The following is a 24,884-nucleotide window of genomic DNA, read 5'->3' on the forward strand; positions in this document are numbered from 1 at the left end:
ACGCTTACCGGGAATTTTCGAATTGTCTTCAAAGTCAAAGATCGAGAGGAATTTCTCAAACAGCCAATAAATGATAGATTCAGTCGTTGTAAAGGGGAAGATTCAATCTCGAAATATGTAATAGATTCATGCAGAAAACATTTTTTTGATGCTTTTACAGTCGATTCTATTTGTAGCCTTTTTTAACGTATACAAATTTATTAGAAAAAAATTAATAATGTTCCGCGAAAGTAGAGGCCCCAAGCATTGAAATCAATCAAAATGTACTATTATTTTATAACAAAATGATCATGGTTCGAGGTGTTTGTTTATTGACAATTTCTCCGTGTAATTGAGTATAGAAGAAGAAAGTTCGTGGGTAGAAATTCTTTCAGTAAAGAAGATGGTTCCCTTTCTCGCAGAATCTACATAGTGCAGAGAGAAGATGCAAACACATAATGCCTATCAGAGATTCATAATTAAGTTTCTGTTTGCATGACCTTATGGTCTGAGAACTTCACCATGATGCAGCGCACTTGTGTTGTTATGAATTTAAAAATATGAATCTAATATCTGCGACTCTTTCTTACCTGTTAAAATGAATGTAACGTCATAAATGAACACAGATAATGCACTTCTAAATGTACTCGTTTATACGTCTTAATGATCGTAAAATGATCACGACTTTTTTTATGTCTATAAGTATGCGATGATATAGGTAGTTGAAATAGCCGGATGTTTTGGAATCAATTAACAAGATGTAACGATTTTCTATCGTTAAGGTAATCGGATTGAAATGGAAAGACAGGCGAGAGATTTGCGGTTACAGAAATATTAGTGAAAGTTTCGATCGCGGGAATATTAACGCACCTCGCAGTCGTGGAAATATTGGTGAAATCGAACGATCGGGAGAAAACTAGAACGGTTTACTAGTTAAACAACGGAAGAGAAAGATAGATCCTCCTTCAAACCAATATTTAAATACTGAACAACTACGATCGAGAAGAAATTAGAATCTGCACGACAACATTAGACCGAAGACAAAAAACAAAACATAGAAACCATTGAGAACACTGTTTGCAAATAAATTATTGCTGGCCTGCGGATTTTATGCACGATAATATTGAGTATGTGAAATTTAAAACAGTGAAAAGATTAAAAGAATTTAAGGATGTTACTATATTATCTTCAATCTATTAAAATCAACAGAGAAGAACAGAATTTATTTGGATTTATTACAGGAAATATTTATTTCGCATAATGGTCCGCAGACTAATTATTACAATAAAATTTACATCGATATGGTATATCATAAGCTCGTTTTCACGTCGTTGACATTTCATTGCACAGTTTTCCTCTCTTTCGCATTGCCTTTTCTTTTCCGCTAAGAAAGAATCATGAGACTGAAATTTGCAAAGAAGAATTTACGAAAATGTAACGAAGTTTCTGTTTTGCATAGCTGCGAACGGTTTCAAAGACCAAACGTCTCGACCTACACGATAAAAGTTCGAGGGATATGTGCTTCGACAAGCTGAGGAACTATGTATCGGACACGGCTCTGCACTCCGCTCGAAAATTGAAAAAGTTGAACGAACGAAACTCAAAAACTTCCGACCACGTCGCCCGCACTTTTTCCGCGGTCAATTTCCCCAAATTTCATTAGTCCCTTCCGTCGTACACTCGAGCCGTTTCACCGTCACTTTGTTAACCTTTCTCTAAATATTTTCGCAAAAGGATGACCTACTAACTTTCCCGACTTTTTTGAATGTTTCTTTAGCTTTCCTGACAGAAACATTCAAATTTAATCATACTTCATGGTTTCTCCTCTGAAAATGTTTCGTCCAATTTTTCTCTGTTGTATCGGTGTTTCAAAATATACAGTACGAATGTGTTAGAATTATTTTAATCAGCTCGATTAGTTATTCCATGGAAATTATAGTATACATATAATTTGCACAATTTTTCGAGAACCGAATATTTAGTGCTAAAGTTTTCTACATTAACGCGTAGCTTTCCGAATTTTTCGTTTGGTCTACACGTTTCACGAAAGGTCTAGCAGAATTTTCACCCAAAAAAATCATTTCTCGATCATAGAAACCTTAACGAAACGGGGAACCATTTTAAATTCCAAGTGCTATTTGACTAAATTAAACGCCGCTCGTCTCCTCTCGCGTTTTCGCTGAAGCATCCCCCGCGCCATATTTGCGCGCTGTTAATTTCCTGAAGGAAAGATTAAGCAAAAATTCACGGAAATACCCGGCGAGCTCGACGAGATTCTACCCCGACGAACGGATCCACGCATAATCGTCGCGATAATAACCGGCGTTAATTGTCCGTGGAATGAAAACAGAAAGGGTGGCTCTCCGACGCGATAAATAAATTTATGGCGTGGAGGGCCGATGTCTGCGATGGAAAAGCGAGAGAAAAAGTGTGAGATGAGAAACGAAGCACACCGAGGTGAGGAGAAACGAAGAGAACCTAACAGTAATCTAATTAGCATACCGATTGCACTCCCGAAACCAGAGCAATTGCACGCCGGCAATTACGCTGGCTGTTCCAGTCGTTGGACGCACTGTAATGCACCCAAATATTTTCCATCGCGATGGGCGGTCCTTAAACCATGGGACCCTGTTGGGAAATGAACTCTGTACAGGTTGATCCACTAACTCTATTAGCCCGGATCACGTCTTTTCCTCTCGCCGCCCTTCCACTCAACTGTAATTTGAAAGTTCTCTTTCGAACCACTTCTTCAAATTTTACACTATTCATTTTTTATTTCGTTTCATCTGTAATCAATAATGACTATGTTTTCAAAGATTTGTGTGTTTTAATTCAATACTGTTTTCAAAATCTTGAAATGCTTTGCCATTTTGCATTTGATCTGTAATAAATATATGAAATCTGCCCTCTAACAATAAGTATACGATTTATAATTTTAAATTATTAGAACTTCAGAAAGAGTAAACCTGTGCTAGAGGATTGTTCCCGATTTGTTGGTTGGAAATCCTGATCGTGAAAACCGAGAATGCTAAAATTGACGTTCAGGTTGGATTTACGTGAGACCTTCGCAGTCAAGAGGGGTTCAACTACCCTGTTTCGAAAGGTTAATTGAACTGTCCCTTACAAAACAACGGCCAAGCGCAATTTTATTAATTTTTGAAACAGCAAAAGTCCATTACGACGTCGCCCGCAATTTTTGCTCGCATAATCGCCGTGGAACAGGACCCGTTTACGGGATTAATATTAATACTCGATTAACTACCCTTTTAGTAGGGGTAGCTTCGGATGGAAGGAGGGATTAATGGAAACTCGTAAACTTCCTATGCAAATGCATGCGTGGCCCCGCCGATAAATGGAATTCGCGTTGCCGCGCGGCAATTATCCGTGGGAAAAGTAACTATTTGTATTAAATTTGCAACGGGGCGAGCCGCTCGCCGGCTAAGAACAATAGTGAGAATAAAGCCAAGAGATCGCCGAAGTATAAAAATAGACCTGACATCAAATGTATTTTCGTGGCTCTATTTTCTAGTCCACAAACGCCCTATTACCGGATCGCCGGCATTTATGCAAATCGAGTTCTCTTCGACTTTACGTTTAACTGCTGTTTCAAAGCATGTATAAGCCATAAATAGACCCTTCTATACTTATAGCGCGTAAAAGTTTTCCCGGATCAGCGAATTGCGAAATTCGAGAAAAATCAGTTACAATGCAGTTCCGACTTATTTTTATTCACACTCATTATCTAAGAACGTATTAGCGACAGAACGCAATCAATATTTTACAGGTATATTTCTTCGTGTACAATTTCTTCGATTCATTTCCACGATCCAGAAACGAACATTTCGAGCTATAATTCCGTAAGCGTCGAGATGTTAATTAAGGGGGGTGGGGGGGACATCGTTGGCATTCAAGGAGAGTGTTATTAACTCGAAGATGGACTTTCGCCAGAAACAATCTCAATCTGGATGTAGCATACCGAAATTTTCGGTTCAATCCAATCTGCCGGGACACTACGAATGATCGAGGGTAGAACGTAGAAGCTCCGATATTCACCTCGGTAGACATGCAGATGTTGTATCCGAACTTTAGATTGGTGGAATACGAACTGCTCGAGGATAACTACTCATCTAGTTCAGAGAATGTATTCCCAGTACGTAGAATTACATCGGAATAAATGGAGAATTATGTAGTAGAACGAGTTTCCGTGGCAATCGGATGTAGAGCGGAGCCTCGAAAATTGCTGAAACTACTATTGGGTAGCTAAATAAATTTACAAGAAATCGAAAATAATAACCTCGAGAACTTCAGACGATCCTCTTAAATGCCTGCGTGTTCTATTAGATTGTCTTAAATATTCTTTTCGCAGTACAGTCCTTTCTCGATATTTGTCGCAAATACCAGGCTGATAAAAGTCGCAGAATTATCCCCACTACCGCGGAGTATACCTCTGTGGGGCCTCGCAGCTCGCGAGTCCTTGGACGCCGAGGAGTGTAAACATAATAAACATAATTCAGCCTGGATCAAAGAATCGTATCTCCTCGACGATATAAGTCGCTGACAAGACCTGTGCTGTTGACAGATATCGAGAAAACACTGTATATACATAGATGAATTATTAATCATTTCACAGAAGAGAAAGGAAAATTTATATCTATGTGTACATTCATACAATAATACATACATAAAAAAAGAAAGAATAAAATTTAGTTTCTTCCTAGAGCAAAGGTATAACAATTCACAGTTAGTAGATCGTACGTAAAGTCCCCGAGAACTGACTTGTTATTTTACGGCAAAGATAGTTATCAACTACCAATTATTTACTAAGTTTTCAGTTATTCAACCGTGTGCTCGCTGGAAAAACTATTCTGATTGCTTTGTTCCAGAAAATCCGAACCACGCTGCGACAGAGATTGTATTTATTTCGCGGCGTCAACAAAAAGCAGCGTATTACTGAAACGGGACAGTTAACAACGAATAACACTCCATTCACTGTTCGATCTGACCAAATTGGAGAAAAAGTAAAAGTCGAGCGGCGGCTCGAATAAAAGTCGCCTCGGTATCGGAGCTCGTACGGGGTTCGATTCGATTTTGACGAGTACAAGCTGGATTGATTGGCTCCGCGCTTAATCCGGGCTGATCCGCGCCGGCCGTCCGGTGCAATTAAGCTTCGTTGAAAAATTATTCTGGTGTCGCGAGCACTCCGGGCGCCTCTTCTGTCTCGTTCGGCTAGAAAGCAACCGGTCCGTGAACTCGATCTCATACGCGGGAACGATTGTACGCAATTACCGAGGACTTCCGTTCGGTCCTGATCGCTCTAATATCTCGAAACTCGTTAATTAACTCTTTCTCTCGCGTTTTTCTCCTCGGCCTCTCTCTTTCTCTCTCTTTCTCGGCTCTTCACATCTCGCCATCCTTTCGTTTACCCACGGCTCGAAACCGCCGAATAGACGAGGCGGGATTTAATAGGGCTGAAATCGTAAATCCCGGCCCCGCGATGCACATTATGGAAATTTTTTAATAACTGTTGGACCGCTTTCATAACAGACGCCGCCGGATGATGAATTCCGCCGGCCTTGAATTCGCTGAATTTCAGCACGGCCAACCGTGGACGCTCCAACTTGAACCGCATACGGAATAATGAGCCGTCAATCAACGTCGCGAGATAGTGCATCGTGAAATATTAAGGTTGTTGCGTACGGAAAGTAGTTCTCTCGGAAGATTTTCGAAATGCTGGGGACGCATTATATACGACGCCTCTGTTGTTTCTTCGCGATGAATTCGTCTTAGAGCTGTGTGGAGCAGAAGAGAACTTTCGAATGCAATGATACGCGTTAAACGACCTAAAAACGCGTTATTCAGATTATTAAAATAGAAATTGTCAAAGTACGCAATCATAGTTACAGTTGCACAATATTTATGCGGTGTGTAAACGAAAGTGTGCACATAAATAAATTTTCCCCGGCGATATTCCAAGCAATTAATTCACCGGTTGCTTCCAGCGATCCGCCGGCTCTGCGCAGAAAATCGCGGAGCATCGTTGAATTAATTTGTTAATTAATACCTCGCGTATAAATGACAAGCGAACGCCCCCGTTTCTCATCCACCATTAATTATCGTGCGGACCCGTTGATCCGACCGAGGTAAATCATTCGGGCACTAATTATAATTTCAAATTAACGGTTCAAACGGTAATGCCTGGCGAGTCTTATGTCTCTATCGGCGGGGAAGGTGTTCACGCGAGGGAAATACGTTGCACTTATCGCGGCCCGCGGAGATACAATCAGTCAGCCGAGAAACGATCGTATTCGGCCAGAGGCTGTGCGGAACAAACACCGCTATTATACGTTCCCGACCATGAATTTGATTACCCGTGCCGGTAATAACAATAACGCGCCGATTATTAGGTGGTTTGTGACGAGGAAACGAGAGTCGTTTCACGTTGCGCTTTTTGGGATATTGAATTTCAGCCGCGAGAGCTCCGCCGATTGATCAGATTATCGAGACGTGCCTCGAATATCCTGTATCTACCGATTTTTATATATTAATGGCACAATTTTAACGATATAATAACGGATACCGTTGCATTGCATGCTGGAATGCAAAATGCGGTGAGAAATGCTCCTGAAGAATTTCCTCATTCGCGATCTTAAATATAATAACTCGTAATGTTAGGGGTATCCATAAGTAATCAATTATTTACAAAGAATTTGCTTTGCCTTTAGCTCTGTACCGATCGTTGAAGAGGAAACACGTATTCTTTTACGAATTGCAATGGGAAGTTTTACCGCACTCCCGTACTCACCGGATATTGCTCCCTCTGATCTTTTCAGATCTCTGGAGCATTATTTGAGAAATAAGACATTCTGTAGAAGATGTAAGGAGGCACCTTGAGTCATATTCCGCTTCACGGACCCTGGATTTCTACAAGAGGGGGATTGAAAATTTGCAGGAAAGATGGCAAACTGTCCTTGATAGTGATGGACATTATATAATAAATTAAGAAATAAAAACTTGAATTTGCTACAAAGTTTGTTTTAGATCTCAAAGTAATTGGATTACTTATGGATCCCCCTAATAATTCGCAACTGTGCGTGTATTCCCGACGGGATCTAGAATCTCGATGAAATTCTAACGAAACGATCGCATCTATTGTTGATCGACGGCCCGTGAAAAATTAAACTTCCGAACACGGCACCCGCGGAAAGCTCCTCTCGAGAATCCGCTCGTAATTTACGAGCGTGTATGGCTTATAAATATTGCAGAGCTGGCTTTCAACGGCGGTTACCGACGGCAAAGATCGTTCATAGTTAGCTCAGCTCTGCTCCGTTCAGGAGGTCAGGAGGATGACCTGTTCAGATGTTGACGGAACGCTGCTCAAGGACAACAAGAATTGAAGGGGTCTCCATTTTAGTGGTTGGCCATTGAATAAAGGGTTAAGGGTTCCGGTTGGCCCTGTTAAAGGAGTACAGCAGTTCAAGAGAGAACTGTGTTGACGAATTTTCGAAGCACATCGGTTCGCGTTGCTCGGGAGTTTCGGAGTTCTAGGGAGTTTTGGAAGAATTGTATCTAGCAGCCTTGAGAAAGGCTTAGGACGAACCCTCTTCGAAGCTTGAGAATTTCGGAGCACTGTGTTAGAAAGTTTATTAATTCGAAGGAACGCGTACCGCGAGACCGGAGCTTCGAGGAACTCGAAAGCGCAATCTAAAATAATATACTTGCGTCAAGGGCTTCCAAGTTCGACCGAGTCTCGAGCTGTATGTAAGTGCGAGCTTATCAGCATCTTTTTTAAAATGATTTTAGTATCAGGACCTTGAATAAGTTCTCGCTGTTTCTTTTACAAAATAAAAGCTTTATTTAAATTATAAGGAACAAAAACCTTTCATTCAAAGTATTGCCCATCACTAGCGACCACTTTCTCCCATCTTTCTGGTAGTATATGAATTCCGCGTCGGAAAAACGACATGTCTTTTGAGGCTATCCAAGAATCGATCCATTTTTTAGCTTCTTCAGGAGAATGAAAGCGCTAGTCAGCTAGGCCGTGTGCCATCGAACGGAATAGGTGAAAATCAGAAGGGGCTATGTCAGGTGAATACGGCGGGTGGGGTAGAACTTCCCATTGAAGCGTTTCCAGGTAGGTTTTCACTGGTTTTGCAACACGAGGCCGAGCGTTGTCATGTAGCAAAATCACTTTGTCGTGTCTCTGCTCGTATAGCGGCCGTTTTTCTTTTAAGGCTCGACTTAAACGCATCGATTGAAGTCGATAGCGCTCCCCCGTGATAGTCTCATTCGGTTTGAGCAGCTCATAATAAATTACACCCTGCTGATCCCACCAAATACAGAGAAGAAGCTTCGAACCATGGATATTTGGTTTTGCAGACTATGTTGATGCATGGCCGGGCTTACCCCACGATTTTCTACGCTTTGGATTATCGTAGTGTATCCACTTTTCATCGCCAGTCACCATGCGGTGCAAAAAACATTTTTTTTTCTGCCGCTGAAGCAGTAGTTCACACGTGAGAAAACGCCGTTCGACGTCTCTCGGCTTCAATTCATACGGTACCCAATGTTCTTGCTTCTGGATCATTCCTAAAACTTTTAAACGTTATGAAACAGTTGACTCATCTACTTGTAATGTTTTTCCAAGTTCTGCTAGCGTCTGACATCGGTCTTGATCGAGTAATTCCTCCAACTTTTCGTCTTCAAATTTTTTCGGTGCGCCAGAACGTTCTTTATCCTCAAGTTCAAAATCATTATTTTTGAAGCGTCGAAACCAGTCTCTGCATGTCGTATCCGACAAAGCATTGTCACCATAAGTCTCAACAAGAATTCTATGTGCTTCAGCTGCAGATTTCTTTCGAATAAAGTAGTGCAATAAAATTCCCCGCAAATACACTTTATTTGGCACAAAAGTAGACATTTTCAGAACTAAGAAAAAATTGCTTTGTTTACACTAAAGTGAACTACCATACACTGAAATATAAGGTTAGATACACTACTACCTTGCATGTGTGTTACCATTCGAAATTCCACGAACGGGGTACTGCTACTGCCATTTTTGAAGAAACAGCGAGAACTTATTCAAGGTCCTGATAGTTCGAATAACAGAGACCGATAGCTCATCGGTTCAGGAGAATTACTTTGCGAATTCCGCGGGAGAAGAAATTCTGAAGTTCCGCGGGAGGTCTTTCTCTTGGAAATTTCGGATTCAAGAGGACTACATCGAGCTCGATCAGTGACTCAGCAATGTCGAGGGTCCAAGAAATTTCGCTCGCAGGATTCTACGATTTCCGAGAGAGATCTCTCTGCGACTAGAAGCTCAATCGGAAGATCTAACAGAAGGATTAGATAAACTGTCTCGAAAAGTTCACGGGAATTCGCTAGAGATTCCGCAGTTGAAGAATTCGCATGTCTCATCCCCGATGAATTGAAGAACGTCCCGGTAGCCCTGATCGTTCAAGAATTCAGCAGAGCCCGGTTTATCGGGGACCCCCGCCCGTTGAGCGTTTCCGATCGAAATCTGAGCGCCGTTCCGTTAAAACGTTTCAATTTCCAATACTAATTAAATTGGCCGATACCGAGCGGTTATCCGATTAAGGCAGCGCATCGGAACAAGCCGGGTCCGAGTATGTACAAGCCGACTGACCTAAGAGTGATGTCTCCCGACCTGTCTGAAACGAGGCCGTTGCTCAATCAGCCAAATATGGCGGGCGGCACGATCAGCCGCGATCGCGTTTAACGATCCTGTCACATCCCCGATCCAACAAGATAACCGACGGTTTCTCCTTGTTTACAGGAATTTTGAGATCGCTCGTTTCGTCTCGTCCGTCGCTCCTGCAGCCACCCATCGCGCGCGTCCCCTTTGTTGTTGTCATTAATTAACCACGATCAGCCGTTCGCGAACGTGCGCGATTCAAGTGTTAGCCGGTAATTGCCCCCCCTAATTGGACATTTCATCTCGTACAATTTCTTCAGTCCTTTCGTATTCGCGACATAATGGACCGGCTGGTTAGAACGCTCGATGCTAAACCCGAGGTACACTGCTAATGGTATCAGGCCGCCGTGTCTTGTTCGTGATTAACAGTCAATTCGAGATGAACGTCGACGACCATATTCGGCGAGGAACGAAATTGAACCGATGAAACAGTCCCCCGAGAAATCAGTATTCGTTACGACAGAATCCGAACTTCTTTAAGTCAACCTTAAATAATATTCGTAATCGTATCTTGCAAATCGAAGGAGAAATCAGCCCGAAACTTGGACCTCAGAAAATTGAAAAAAATAAATTCGGCCATTTGCCGGTGTCGTCCGTCAGAGAACGGATCGGGAAACGATTCCAGCGTCAGCAACGGACCGATTAGTTGGCGCGCGTAAGGAAAACGGTGGAAACCGTCGACGACGTTGGTTCAGCAGCCGCGATTGCCTGCGACGATAACAGCGGGGCTAGGCTGATTCAAAGGGGAGAGATGAGGGCCGAGGACGAGGAGGGGGGGGGGTGCGAGACAGAAAAAGGCAGCGAGAGAAAGACAGAGCGCGCGAGAAATGAGAAAAGAGAGACGGGAATGGTTAATGGGACCGTCGACGGGGGGTTGCGTTCCGAACACAATGAGGATCAAAATCTCCGCGGAGAAAGGGAATCGAGCCGAAGTTAGTTTCGCCGGAATGACAGTGCTCGTTCCACTTGCCGCGCGAATTTCACTACTTAATAAAGCGGCGGGCTCACCTGTCGGAGATGGTGGCCGACGAACCACGCAAATTGAGATGTCTCACCTGAATGGGAACTGCGGGACCAGGTCAGGGGAGGCTGCGAGGAGGGCGGGAAGCTTTCGAGGCCATTATCGTCGACAGTGAAACGACAAGGGGTAGCTCAATTTTGCAAGACACCAACGAGGACTCGATTTCACGAGCGGATTGTCCTCCGGTCTTGCGCGTGCTTGTTTAGCAATCGTCTAGAAGGGCTGCACTTTTTCCATCGACGTCTCCAGCTAGCTAGTATCGATTTCGCTTCAGACGCAGAGCATCGCGGCTTTTAACGGCCGTGTCTGAAGTATATACGGCGGATTTGATGAATTTACGATAATTAGATCAAGTGCGAAACTATGAGAACGTTCAAACAATTGAATAGTACTGTCGTATAATTTTGGACTATTTAAGATGGTTAACACTGACCCCAATATTTTACAATAATTGAAGTTATAAAGACGCTTTCGTGGGAAATGATCGAATAAATATCTTTAGTACAGCACGTATTACAAGAAGAACCGGACAAAGTCGAAATAAATTCGGTCTTGTTATTTTTACAAGGCAATATGTAGCAGTTACTTTCAGGGCTAGGTAGATTTAGTGTTAAGAAAGGAAATTGTGATGTCTACACATCTCGTGCATCTTACAACGAATGCAAACAATTTTCATTTTGCATACAAATCCGTAGTCTAGTTGAATGGTCCGCCGTCTGACAGTTAAAATAGAGACAGAACCGCAGACGTTGAAAATAGTCAGCTTTGCAGAGTTCCCGAAAAATATGAAAAATTCTCTGTTTCACGTTAGCCCTCACGTTCGGTATCGACGGTCGAAAATGAAGAGTTATGCCTTTCAATCTCCCAAATTCGATCGAATTTGAAACCATTTCCAGGATCCTCTATAGAATTTCTCGGAGCTGCCGTTTCTATCGCCGTTTGCAATATATTTCCAGTTTTTCCGATCGGACGTCCGCCGAGCGGGGTTCGTCTCCTAATTAGTATGGAGCTAGGTAGCTGAGTAACATTTTCTTGGCACTCGCGCGCCCGATAGCGAAGGTATTAAAACATCCGTCCGTGGGGATGTCGGAGCAGCTCGCGACCGGGCATAAATGTTGCAAAAGCCCCGATCCGGCTGCGGCGGCTGTTTAAAATTCATACAAAGCGAAGTCAAGGCAGACTTGACCCACTTGAGGCTGCCAGGCAGAACAGTGGTGCCACCCGTATTTGGACAGAGGCATGTCTAGCCCGCGACGATGCACTCCGTTCATTAAATTCACGACGGATAGACGACCTCGGGGACTCCAGGGCAACCCCAATCTTGTCAGTGTCGTCCCGTTGCCACCGGTATCCCGGCTCATCATCTGACACGAATAAGCTTGTACAGATGTTGCAGATTCGGTCCTGGGATACGTCTTCATCCATCGAGATTGAGTAGCCTTCGATCTCGGTCAGGAACCTGCAACCTCCTACTCTCTTGTTTCCGGGAATTCGAGTCTCTGCGGATCGATCTCTCTCCCATTACAAGTACCGATCGATAATCAATTTTTTCATTTTGTGGAGTTAATCGATTTGGCAAATCGGCGGCTCAATTCTTATTTCGCACATCAGAATAAATTCAACTCCTCTGGCTTAAACTGTGGATTTATTGTTAGTTCGTGTCTTCAGGATGATATTTACTGTGTTTTAAGTGAATTTTGTTATATTCATAACAGAAATTCTATAGGATTATAGAGAGTCAATATATCACCCTTTCGATAATAATATGTGTAGATTTATTCTGAAACTCTTCTCATGATTTTACTGTTACGAAAACTAGCTTCTCTTATTGCTGTCTGGCATAAATGCACAAAGTGCGCAGTCGATTTATTATAGCATTTAACGTTTCAATTTTGCGGCATCTGGCAGGACCTACTAAAATTTGATTTGCTCAGCACATCGCCATGAACATTAATTTTTAAGTTTCCACTAAAAGTTATGACTCCGTATACAGATTTTAGAGTTCTTCAGGATTGGCCTTCGTTCCGGATGAAACGATGTTTAAAGTATTTTTACGCTCCTAGTAGCAATATATTTCTTTCGCGCCGTGAATTATATTCCACTGTGTCGTGTACATGTATCTGGTTTTTAACGTGCATTCTACTTCCATCTAGTCCAATAAATCTTCATATGCTAAAAAGTTCCTCGTCCTCGGACGCGCGTTCGCACACACGCGTCGCCGGGTCGTGATTAAACCAGTCGTTAAAGAGGACAACGCGAGACCTCCCACGATCATGCCGCTTTGCTCAAATTACACGACACCCGTGAATCATCTCTTCATTGTCGCGCGCGCGTACGTGCAGCATTCAAAATTTATCGTCGACCGTACTGTCCATGGTGGCGGTTTCGCCTTATCGTGTTTGAAATGTCACAACTGATACCGAATCCTCGTGGTCCCCGCGAACCCTAGACCTGCCATGGTCGCCATTTGGACCAATAAATCTTGACTAGAGTGACGATCCACTGGCAGCGGATGTCAAACATCCGCCTGATAGCCACCATTTTGGATCCACCGCTCCGTCACCCTCTGGAAAATACTGGAGACCTCAAATTGCGAGCAAAGAGCCCCTAAGAAAAATATAGATCTTCTCGACATAATAATAATAATTTAAATATCAGGATTAATCTATGGCTTTCAGAATTAATCAATTATTATATCCTCCATGTTGGGGCAGTTGTATTACTTTTAGCATTTGAGTAAGACGCAATAATAATTCAGCGAATCACGCCCACCACTCGTCGCGACTTTTACATTTTGACTTTATTGTACGGAGATCCAGACGATCTGTTTTAATTGCGTTTTTCGGATATCTCCGAGAGTCGTCCGCGAGGGTTTCGAACAATTGATCGCCGCACGATGGAAGCGAGGAGAGAGAAACAAGTGGACTACCTAAAGGTTTATTCACACGAGAATAAACGTGTGTTTATGCACACACCTTACCGGTGCGTCGAATTGGGCCGTGTTTTGACAGTTAACGTGTTAATCGTTAGAGTAAAAGTCTCAGTCATAAAACAAACATAAATTTTCTTTCCTCTTCTATGCACTGGCCAGAGACAAAGGAATTTTAATCGTCGTAGCTGGGAAGTAATCATACGGTAATCCAAATCTCCTAAGGGAAATAAAAAACAATTATCTTAAGGGATAACACCCCTTAAATTCAAATTCTAGCACAAAATACGGGGTTGTAAGCATAGTTTGAAAATGTTTCCCATTTCCGGGTTATCTAGCCCATCTTGTTAGCTCACCTAGTCGAACTTTGAAAATATTTGGCGCATGCAGCCCGCACGCTCTGTGTATCGCAGGGGTGGCGACCGTGTCTCTAATGTGAATCGACCTTAAGGGAGAACAAACGCACCCCCACGTTTTCGCGGAGCTCTCTCACGCCCGACGTGGGACAGATTTACAGCAATTAAAACGCGCGGAACCCGTGGAAACCCGTTTACGCGCCGCCTGCGATCCTCCGGCGCCGGATTGAAACGGGGTTCGTTAAAATCGTGCCGGGATTCAAGAACGTGCTCGCGTCCGGACGCCTCCCTTGACGATTCTAAGTGACAAAATAGCGGGAACGAACACAGTCCGCTAACTTCCTACTAAATCCTCATTCCCCCGGAATACTGTCTATTAACCATGGAACACCGTCGACCGAATACTGTGACATAGCATGCCGATACGGGGTCACTTTCGACCCATGTGCTTCATCCTTTGCGAATGCAAACATTTTCTGTTGTATTTCCATACTGTGCCGTTGACCGATGAACGTGTCATGCACAAAATATTTTACCACGATAATATGTAATATACAATATACAATTTTTCACTGCATTATACAGGGTATCCCAAAAATGTTGTACTTCAATCCACTGCCCACAATCCAAAACCTTGACTACCTCGTAGTACCGTGCAGTAAACGAGGTTCTACCCTAATCGTACTGTTGTAATGTCGGCATTCAAGGGTCAACTTCAAACCTTTCTTCTCGATACAAAATATTGCGCCGACTTATATTTCTCCAAAATTCAACACATGAAAAATTCCGTACGTTTTTCTGCAAATGTCCTTCAATGTACCCAAATTCATTCCGGAGCAAATTTATCCGTACGTAAGCGGTTTTTCATTCCGCACCGAAGCGATTACTTTCTTGCTATTGCCGACGGTTCATGCAACTGAAATAACATCCGTTATACCTCCGCGTACGAATTGCCGATCCCGTCAACTCGGTGTATCTAAATACAGAGGTCACGACGCGATTTCCTCTCGATCGGATCCGAATGTTCCCGGAACTTCTCGAATAATATCGCTGCCGAGGTCGACGGCAAATGCCCGCGTTTAAGTCTTTCGAGCTTTATTCGTGGATACGGGGATTACATTGAAATTTATGTCCACTATTAACACCTTGACGACCGTATATATTACTGCAAAACGTATCTCCAGCGGCTTCTTAAAACCCTTACTCTGCGTAGGTGGCACGCGTTTGTTTATTAAAAATTTGTGAGACCCTGAAGTGAAGTGAAGTTGCAGTAAAGTGGAGTTTATTATTTCTATTATAAAATGCAACATATGTCTTTCTTACTAATATAGTAAACTCAGAAACTGATTTTGTTAAACATTCTATCCAGCTGTTCATTTAATTAATTCGCCGGCATCTGAATAATCGAATAACGATTTCGATACCCTGGATCAGAGTAAACCTGGGATCTGCTGTCGGAGGGTTAAACGAAATTGCTATCTCAGATTTCTGCTTGCTGTATTCTGAAACAGCATCGAGCGACTCCTCGTTGCCTCTTGCTGCCTTCTTTTCCCTCTACTCGATAACAGAAGCGACTTTTTAAAGATACAACATCAACTAAAAAGTTGCTCGTTTTTGCTTCAGTGTGGACATAGCTTTACTTTATTATTACAGATTCGACAGATTGTTTAAGTCTGCAGCTGTTACACCGTCCGCTGCATAAATTTCTTAAGCGAACGACGATGTTTTGTGAGAAATAAAGTAAAACCTGAAGTAGGTACGGTAAGAATAATTGAAATGTAACGCAAGATCAACAACGCGAAAGTTCTACGTTCGCTCTAACGTAATGTAAATCACGGAATTTCGCGAATATTCTGTGTTACGCATGTGCCCTCTGACGATCACGCGTTCGATCGTTAAACCGGCAACTCCGCCGCGCGAAGTAACCATCAACAATACCATGAAAACAACAGGCCCGCTCATCGCGCGGTCGTAACAAGCGGCGTCGCGACAATCATCTCGGAAACGTCGCTCGTAATTTGCATCATCGGGGGTGTCCCCTGACAAATTGCTTTAATTACGCGCGCGTCTAGTTAATTTCCTCCCCCTCCCCCCTCACCCGGCCTGGTGGACTCGTCCTCGCCGAGGAAAAGAACGGGCGCCGCGATAATTATGAATCGCGTATGAGAGCGCGAACCTCTCCCCTCCCTTTCACCGATTCCATCGCATAATCACGCCGTTATCCAAGAGTCGGATCACCCTAATTACTCGTCCTCGTGGAGGAGAACCTGAAAGGTTCGATGTATGATACCGGGGACGCGCATCGTTCGCCGCCTATAGGGATAGGGCTCGATATACTCGTATGCTCGCTGCTGGAATACAATACTTGCTCGGATTATTGTTGCTGGGATTGTTATTGATTCAACACTAAGTTTACGGGACCCGTCAAAATGACGGGTTCTAATATGTTTAATTTCAAATTATTAAGATTCCAAGGATGCTTACATGAGAAATCATTTAGCAAACTTATTTCTGTGGGTATATTATTGGATATATTATTTTAAAAATATTGCTAAAACTGTAAAATCATTGGGTTAACATTAAGCTATTTATTTGCCAGTTGTAATGGAGTTTTATAGTTTCAATAAATCCAATATTTAAAAATGATTGAAAATTGTGCATTTAAGGGGTCAAGGTACCCTGACGTGTTAAAAGTACCGACGTCTCACAATAAATGTATCGTCGAGTAAGCTTCATTCGATAATAGTAATGTAACAATACATATTCATTTTAACAGTGGCTTTAACTTAGCAATGAACAGAGCACAAAGAACGTATATCTTCCGAGTGGTTGGCGACGTAACAGGCAACGATCAGCGATGTAAAGGAGAGAAAATCAAATGAGAGAAATTGTTCGGTGCTTTGTAGTGACTAACGTGGAGGCGAATTTCCACTTTCTCGCGCAATTACGAGCAGTCAGGATTTACACGGAGAAGACTCACCGGGCGTAAACAACGTTAATAATTAGAAAAGTCCGCCACCAAGATCCGTGCGGATCTCCTTCTCATTAGGGGAACTAGTTTGTCATTAACCCATCCTCGCTTCTCGCTCGTCTGGAGTCCTTCTAGTAATTCCATCTCCTCGCTTCCTCCTGCGGACAGACAATTATTACGGCCATTTAATGCGAATTTTAGATCGTCCGCCACGTCGCGAGGAACTCGGCGGCGGAATTCGAGCTTTCCATCAGACGCGACAGAATTTCACTTTCGTCCCGCGAAGAATTCGAATTAAACGCCTCGCTTTCGGATAAGGATACCGAATCCCGTTGAATCGTAAATAACGCCAACAACCATGGGAAAGCCCAACGAATTTCGTACTTTTTAACAGTATTGTTCTTCGACCACACAAAAATTCTCTGCTCCTCCTTGTACGCGTCAAAACGAGTTAGATTTACACAGCTGAATTTTTTCAGCTCTTTAAAAAGTGTTGGCCTACTTTGAATTTGCTCAACAATTAATTTCTCCTTTCAGTAAATTGAGTTTGGATCCATTTCCCATCTCCATGGGGTATTATACAAATCAGTATTAATGAAAAATCCTAACTTTACAACTTTTGTTTGATTAACTTAAAGACTCCTTAAGAAGTGTCGTCAAATTTGATATTTCTAAAAATTCGTACTCCTAGCCAAGGCACACTGAATGTGAGAAGCTTCTTCCAGCGATTTAGCGTGCTTTCGATGCAAACCATTACCGAGGGAAATAACGGAGCACCCTTTAATTATGTTAGCTAGACTTGCTCTCTTAATTCCGCGTTCGAGATGTCCCCGAGAAGAGGGTGTACCAATCAAGGTGTCCTCCCTGTAGTATAAATGAAGAAGTCTCGCGACATCCCGCAGGGTCTAATAAAAACGTTGTTGTTCCCGGTGTTCCAGGTAGAATGCAACGATACGAAACGCGGTGCTGGTCCGCGACGAGGCGATGAGAAGGCTGAATGGAGGCCGAGGAAGCCTCAGAGCCCCCTGGGGCTCCGACCAACGACTCCTCGTCAGAGTACACGGACATCGAGCATAGTTGCGGCACGTTGCGGCTAATCTAGACTCGGCTGGAAGGCTATTCTCCGCCGATTCGTTGGGCTTCGAATACTGGGTGTTGATTCGGTGAGAGCCACAGACGCCTAGAATACCAATCGACGACGTACAGGATCATCCTACCAACGGCCTGATATATCTCTTCTTTCCTCCCGACGCACGACCTACTTCGAACTTGAACTATCGAAAACTTTGATATGACAGCGGAGATCTCCTCGGAGATCGACATGTACAGAATCCTGACGAGCAACGAAGTGTAATATCACCAAGTTTACTAGTATCCAGTTTATCGGTTAAGCGTTACAAAACGAGGGAGTCCAAGAGCCCGAGAATGGCGGCGCCGGTGATCGAGAAGAAGCGATTCTTCTGCCGCGAATGGGCGTTCGTCAAGCTGTCCCATTGCCTGGAGCAGAGGCCAGCCTCGAAGACCTGCGGCGCGCTGATCGTCGGTGGACCAGGAAGCGGAAAGACCGCGCTCTGCGCCGAGCTAGCCTGGCCGTCCACCAGCGCGAACGCTAGACACCAGAGGTCCTTGAACAGGAGACTGCTCGCCAGGCACTTCTGCCAAGCCAGAAGCGAAGCTTCCTTGTCGCCGGCGCAGTTCGTCAGGTCTTTGGTCGCTCAGCTTCTACAGGCTAGCTCGGATGGGATTCACAGGTTGGTGATCAACGTTCCACTCTCTGCTAAAGTCCTTACTAGAACGTGACTCCTCCTTTCGAATCATTCCATGTGAAGCGAATAACTTTTTTGCACCATGTCGCGGATTTTACTGAAATTGAAATATATTTGTGGTAGTCTATGTAAAAATAGGGGGGTGGTGAGTTATCATTTTGTTATCTTGTTTCAAAGATACAGCGGTAAACGCTGTACTCTTTCCTTTTACCTTGCTCCTGGCTTCACACTGATTCGTCAGATTCCATGCAGCATGGAAGAACACTGTTCAGCTCGGTCTCGTTTTCTGCAGGGCGTCGCCAAACTCGCCGACACCCGGCAGCACCGCAACGACAACCACCACCAACAACGCCTCCACGATCCCGTTAACTTCCAGAGAAGCGGTGGCGGAAGCCTATGCCGAGAAACTCCGAACAGACCCAGAGATACAGGCCGCATTGCAACCGGACGTCCTCGACAGAGATCCCGATGACGCGTTGAAGAAGGCACTCCTGTTCCCCCTGTTAGAAGTCGAACCGCCAAAGAGCTGCTTGTTCCTGCTGGTCGACTCCATCGACGAGGGTCAGACCCTGAATCCTCCGCAGACCGGTACCAGAGACTCGAGAAGGGAGAATGAGAACGTTAGTAGGACAATTGCCGAACTGTTGGCCAATCACCACCACCTCTTCCCGCAATGGTTGCTGCTGGTTTGTACTGCTCGACGTCAGAGCAAAACGATCTCGAGGATGTTCACTGGATTCCGTAAGATCTCGTTGGACGATCTGAGGAAGTCCCATGTGGTCCGAGACGTTCAGCAGTACATTCTTGCTCGGCTGGATCAAGAAGATGCGCTCAGGTAAACGAAGATGTCATTGTTGCGCTTTGATAAAAACGGATCGTAGGATATAATCTCTTTGAATCGTTGCAAAACATTGTCCTTCTATCATACGATGTTCCTTACATTCTCTTGTTTCAATGGTGACGTACCTGCCTTAGTTTATTGTAGCCGAGGAACCAACGGTCGTCTTTCGTTTGTTCAGGCAGCACATCTCGTGCGACACGGCCGAGATGCTGAACCAGCTACACATCAAGAGCAACGGCTGTTTTCTGTACCTGGAAAAGGTTCTCGACGGCGTGGCCGAGAACTTCATCGTTCTGCGGGAGGTCCGCGAGATACCAGGTACACTGAACGGTCTCTACCTTTGGCTGTGCCAAAGACTCTTCAGCAGGAAGCAATTCGCCAAAGTCCAGCCGCTGCTGAACGTGATTCTCGCTGCCAAATTGCCTATCACTCAAGAGATCCTCTACAAATGCGTGAAAACCGCCTGCACAGGCATCACCATGGAAGACTTTAACCGACGCCTCCATCTCTTACGAAGAGTCATCTCGGTGTCCCGTGCTGGCGCGCTGATGCTGTTCCACCATAGCTTCGCCGAATGGCTGCTCGACGTCAAACACTGTACCCAAAAGTATCTCTGTTCCGCCATCGAGGGCCACGCCATGCTAGCTGCATACTACACCCTTCGCGGGCCAGACCTAAATCCCGATGAGATCTGTGTGCTGGGACAGCACCTCCAACGATCTATTACCAATGTAGCAACCGCGAACTGCAATTTGGATGTTCATAGCCTTCAGGTACTCTGGATGGTTGGCAGCGGAGCACCCATCGAAGATTGCTACCTAGACAGCTCCGAGTGTATCCTTTGGCCCAGGCAAGAAGTTAAACTACTGAGATTACTTATCGACGCTGGAGCTAAACCGTCTGAGAAGGTTGTGGAAGACGAAGCCAACAAGGATGCTGTTTCTTCTAGTCAGGTATACATGCGTATTCAGTATAATCTTTCTTCATTTAGCGGTTTGTGTAAGTGCACCATTATAATTAAAGATGGAATCACAAGATTAAATAACAATTATCTTACCTTGTTGCGAAAGGTCTCGCAAGATGTCAGCCCAATGGATGAGTCTCCCAGCGAGCCGTTAACGGAACTACTCGGCGAGAGCGGAGACATCAATCAAACAGACTCTTGCGGACGAACAGTGCTGCACACACTTGCTGCAGATGGTAATGCATCTTTGTTGGAGTTGGCTTTAACAACATGCCCTCAGGTGAATTTCCATTTACCAACGTAATAAGCTCATCCTCTAAGAACATTTAAATGTAATTAAACTAGAGCATAGCTGCGGTCGCCGCGTGGTATATTAAGAATTTCTCACCGTTACAGGCGAAACTGGAAGCTACAGACCGCCACGGTCAGACACCTTTGAACTTAGCCGCCAGACACGGCTACGCAGATGTGGTCCGTGTGCTTCTGGCTGCTGGTGCCTGCGCGGATCATGCGGATTGCGATGGTTGGACCGCCCTCAGAGCTGCAGCCTGGGGAGGACACACTCAGGTGATTCACGTTAGAAAATCAATAACGCGTACAATTTTTCAGCACTCGATAGGCATGTGTATAACCGTTGTGAGTATCATGTGTATCTCTGTGTCCTTTCTGGACCCATAAATTGTCAGATTCTCTCGGTCCCTGTCGCTGCGTTGCTTGCAAAAAACAGTATTACATTTTCCTATTTCATTTTCTTTGTCTAATATTTATTATTTGCAAGGAACACGCCGGTTAGTAATAGCGTGAACACCCTGTATAGTCCGCCGTGTATAGTAACTGAACTTTCAATTACTAGCGTCTAGTAGCTAATATACAGAGCACCCCACCTAACTTTGGTCTCGCTTACTATTGATAATAGAAAAACATTTAGAGGAACACATGACTAGGATATGTTTAAAGTGCTGAGGCCAGGTGAGGTACCTTGTAATACTGTATCATAAATAAAAAGGTAACAAAGAACGCACGTAATCACGTAGGTGGTCGAAATGCTGTTGGAGCACGGTGCGATAGTGGATTGCGCTGACTGGGATCAACGAACGGCTCTGAGAGCAGCTGCGTGGGGTGGCCACGAAGACATCGTTAAAGCGCTTCTGCAGCACGGCGCCGACGTCAACAGAACGGATGACGAAGGCAGAACCGCTTTAATTGCTGCTGCCTACATGGGTCATAGTGAGATAGTCGAACACCTTCTAGACTTCGGGGCAGAGATCGATCATGCCGATAGCGACGGTAGAACAGCACTCAGTGTCGCTGCTTTGTGTGTCCCTTCCAATCATGGCTATGCAAAGGTTCGTCTATCTAATAAGAACAACACGCGTTAATATTTACTGTTCTGTTTTGTGTTCGGAGGCATCGGAACAATATGGTTTATTAGATTAATACCAGAATACATATGTAAATCACACAATTGGTTTTTACATCTAAATGAATCAACGTTACTCTCCGTCACAGGTGGTCACAATATTACTGGAGAGGGGAGCTGCAGTTGATCATCAAGACAAAGACGGAATGACCCCGTTGCTGGTAGCAGCATTCGAAGGTCACAGAGATGTCTGTGAACTGCTCTTGGAATACGAGGCGGACGTGGATCATTGCGACGCTACTGGGCGCACACCTTTGTGGGCAGCAGCCAGTATGGGTCATGGATCGGTTGTTGCCCTTCTGTTATTCTGGGGATGTTACGTTGACAGCATTGATAACGAGGGCAGGACCGTCCTCAGTGTGGCTGCTGCCCAAGGTGGCACTGATGTGGTGAAGCAATTACTAGACAGAGGTACAGATCCCTGCTCCAACATCGCATATACTATTTCGCTCTTGCCAGGACAATTATGAATCGAGTATTATAATTGAAAGAAAAGAGAAAAATAAAGATTACAAAATTCTAGGCTTAGATGAACAACATAGAGACAATTCAGGCTGGACACCCCTGCACTACGCGGCTTTCGAAGGTCACATTGATGTTTGCGAAGCATTGCTGGAAGCTGGTGCCAAAATTGATGAAACGGACAATGACGGGAAGGGAGCCTTGATGCTTGCAGCGCAAGAGGGACACTATACGCTCGTTGAGAGACTATTAGATCAACATAGCGCACCGATTGATCAACACGCTCACGATGGGAAGACTGCTCTAAGGTGCTCCTCTAGTTTTAGTCTCCTGAGCATTAAAATGTTCTCCTACCGTCCATTTTATAAACTATTCTTTTATCAATAAAACTGAATACAGACTTGCAGCTTTGGAAGGGCATTATGACACTGTCAGGGTAGTATTAGCCCACAATGCTGATGTCAACGCAAAAGACGCGGACGGCAGAAGTACGCTCTACATCCTTGCCTTGGAAAATAGGCTAGCAATGGCACGATTTTTACTGGAACATGCGCGCGCTGATGTAGAAAGTAGAGATTCAGAAGTGAGTGACCATGTGAATTTTCATTCTAATATTAGTTTTCCTCGTCGATTTCTATTCATGTATCGAGGATCCAAATCAATAAATACATTGCAACTCTGCAGGGAAGAACACCTCTGCATGTGAGTGCTTGGCAAGGACACGTTGAGATGGTAGCCCTACTGTTGACAGAAGGTGCTGCCAATGTAAACGCCTGCGACAACGAGAATCGAACTCCTCTTCATTCTGCAGCCTGGCAAGGACATGCTGCCATTGTCAGACTACTTCTAGAGCATGGAGCTACCCCCGATCATACTTGCAATCAAGGTGCAACAGCTTTAGGTAAGATGCGCATGTGCCTTCTTTCACAAGCATCACCTACTAAGTTAATTAAATTTTTGTCCCTATTCATAAATTCAAATTAGGTATAGCTGCGCAGGAAGGCCATGAACACTGTGTACGTGCACTTCTAAATCATGGTGCTGATCCCAGTCATTCCGATCATTGTGGCCGAAATGCAATTAAGGTAGCTGCTAAGAGTGGCCATGACACAGTGGTGAGGCTTCTTGAAGAACACTCTGCTAATCAACGAATTCTCCGACCTGGTATTAATGGAGGTTGGTTTCATTTATTTGAAAATGGTGAATACAGTATTTTGTTAAAATCTGCATACTTTTTAAATTCCTTATGATGTAGGTGGAAGTAGTAGTGCTACTTCGGTGACCTCCAATTCAACAGCAGAGACAAAACCGTCGTCTGCAATTTTAAATCCTCTCTCTACGCAGTACAGTCCTGCAGAATCGCCAGATTCAACGAAAAGAAGAAGCTGCGTCTCTCTGGGCAATAACTCGAGCAACAGTAAATCTAGCAGCAATTTGACGGGCAGCACAAAAAGCGATCAAGGGAAATTCAATCAGAACTCAATGGTGAATCAGGTAATAAAAGTAGGTAACAAAAAGTTTCTAAACCTTTACCATTAACTCATAACTGCACTCGAAGAATTTTCAAGTTCCGATACCACTTCCAATCAGCTCATCCATCACACGTTTCATTAACCGCTGCATGCTTTGTTCATTCTGTTCCATGCACTCGTGTACAGATCGTTTCTTATCCTAACCATGAAAAGATTTGTTTCACTTTGGCAACAACAACACACTCGCTCGCAACTCATACACACTTTGAAGTCACTCTATAAACGAAAACCTTGTTCACATACGCTTCGTAGAAATCAACTTGATCTATACACGCTATGATCACAGATCACACGAAAGACCAGACCGTTATCTGACTCCTATAATTTTAGACACCATTATCTTTCACGCAACAACTCCAACAATGCTCGAGAGGAGCAAAAAGCAGACCGCTCAGCAAACTCTTGTCGCCATTGAAAAGTGAACCACAGAGCCCAATCTATGCTTCGCCACCTCATTCGCCATTAAGCGACAGCCTGATACCCTATTCACCTACGAACACCACCAGTCCACCGAGCGCCAAAACTGCAGCGAACGTGATACAAAGTCAGTTGGGGGTTTCCCTGATAACTGGAAACCAGAACGTACCGTACAAGGCGCAGCTGACCAGCTACAGTCACACGCCAGCTATCTACGAGCCGATCAACATAAAGACCGAGATCATCGATAAGAATGACATTAGCAAGCCATTCGAATTGACGAACGAGATGCTAGGCTTAAATGTTGGCAAAGACAAGAAGAACGGGCTCGACGAAAAGAGAAATTCAGCCGATACTCATTTCACTAGAGACACGCATATGAGGATAATTCTGGGGAATAGTGGCGCTGGTGTTGGCAGGAGTGTGAAACACACTTCTGACCATACACCTGCCAGGTAATCTTTTATCTTATGATTTTTTATTTCTATTTCTATTTCTATGCGATAATAGCAAC

At 44.1% G+C, this 24,884-nt stretch overlaps 1 protein-coding gene across 9 annotated transcripts in view; it reads left to right on the forward strand.

Moving 5' to 3' along the window:
- The window catches only part of LOC143353690 (uncharacterized), a 205,786-nt gene that overhangs the window by 179,302 nt on the left and 1,600 nt on the right, over positions 1-24,884 (forward strand). For 6 of the 9 annotated variants that reach the window (XM_076787189.1, XM_076787188.1, XM_076787190.1 and 3 more), the window contains 13 exons: positions 17,907-18,719; positions 19,027-19,569; positions 19,754-20,528; positions 20,646-20,819; positions 20,936-21,106; positions 21,574-21,885; positions 22,049-22,370; positions 22,483-22,729; positions 22,821-23,004; positions 23,106-23,322; positions 23,406-23,597; positions 23,677-23,924; positions 24,284-24,825. In XM_076787189.1, the coding sequence (XP_076643304.1) occupies positions 18,394-18,719; positions 19,027-19,569; positions 19,754-20,528; positions 20,646-20,819; positions 20,936-21,106; positions 21,574-21,885; positions 22,049-22,370; positions 22,483-22,729; positions 22,821-23,004; positions 23,106-23,322; positions 23,406-23,597; positions 23,677-23,924; positions 24,284-24,825 (4,253 nt within the window). In that variant the 5' untranslated portion in view covers positions 17,907-18,393. The remainder of the gene's footprint in view (positions 1-17,906; positions 18,720-19,026; positions 19,570-19,753; positions 20,529-20,645; positions 20,820-20,935; positions 21,107-21,573; positions 21,886-22,048; positions 22,371-22,482; positions 22,730-22,820; positions 23,005-23,105; positions 23,323-23,405; positions 23,598-23,676; positions 23,925-24,283; positions 24,826-24,884) is intronic. The other 3 variants (XM_076787195.1, XM_076787196.1, XM_076787197.1) reach the window with 3 other exon arrangements.

Source organism: Halictus rubicundus, chromosome 4 (assembly GCF_050948215.1).
Source record: "Halictus rubicundus isolate RS-2024b chromosome 4, iyHalRubi1_principal, whole genome shotgun sequence".
In the NCBI taxonomy this organism is placed as follows: Eukaryota; Metazoa; Arthropoda; class Insecta; order Hymenoptera; family Halictidae; genus Halictus; species Halictus rubicundus.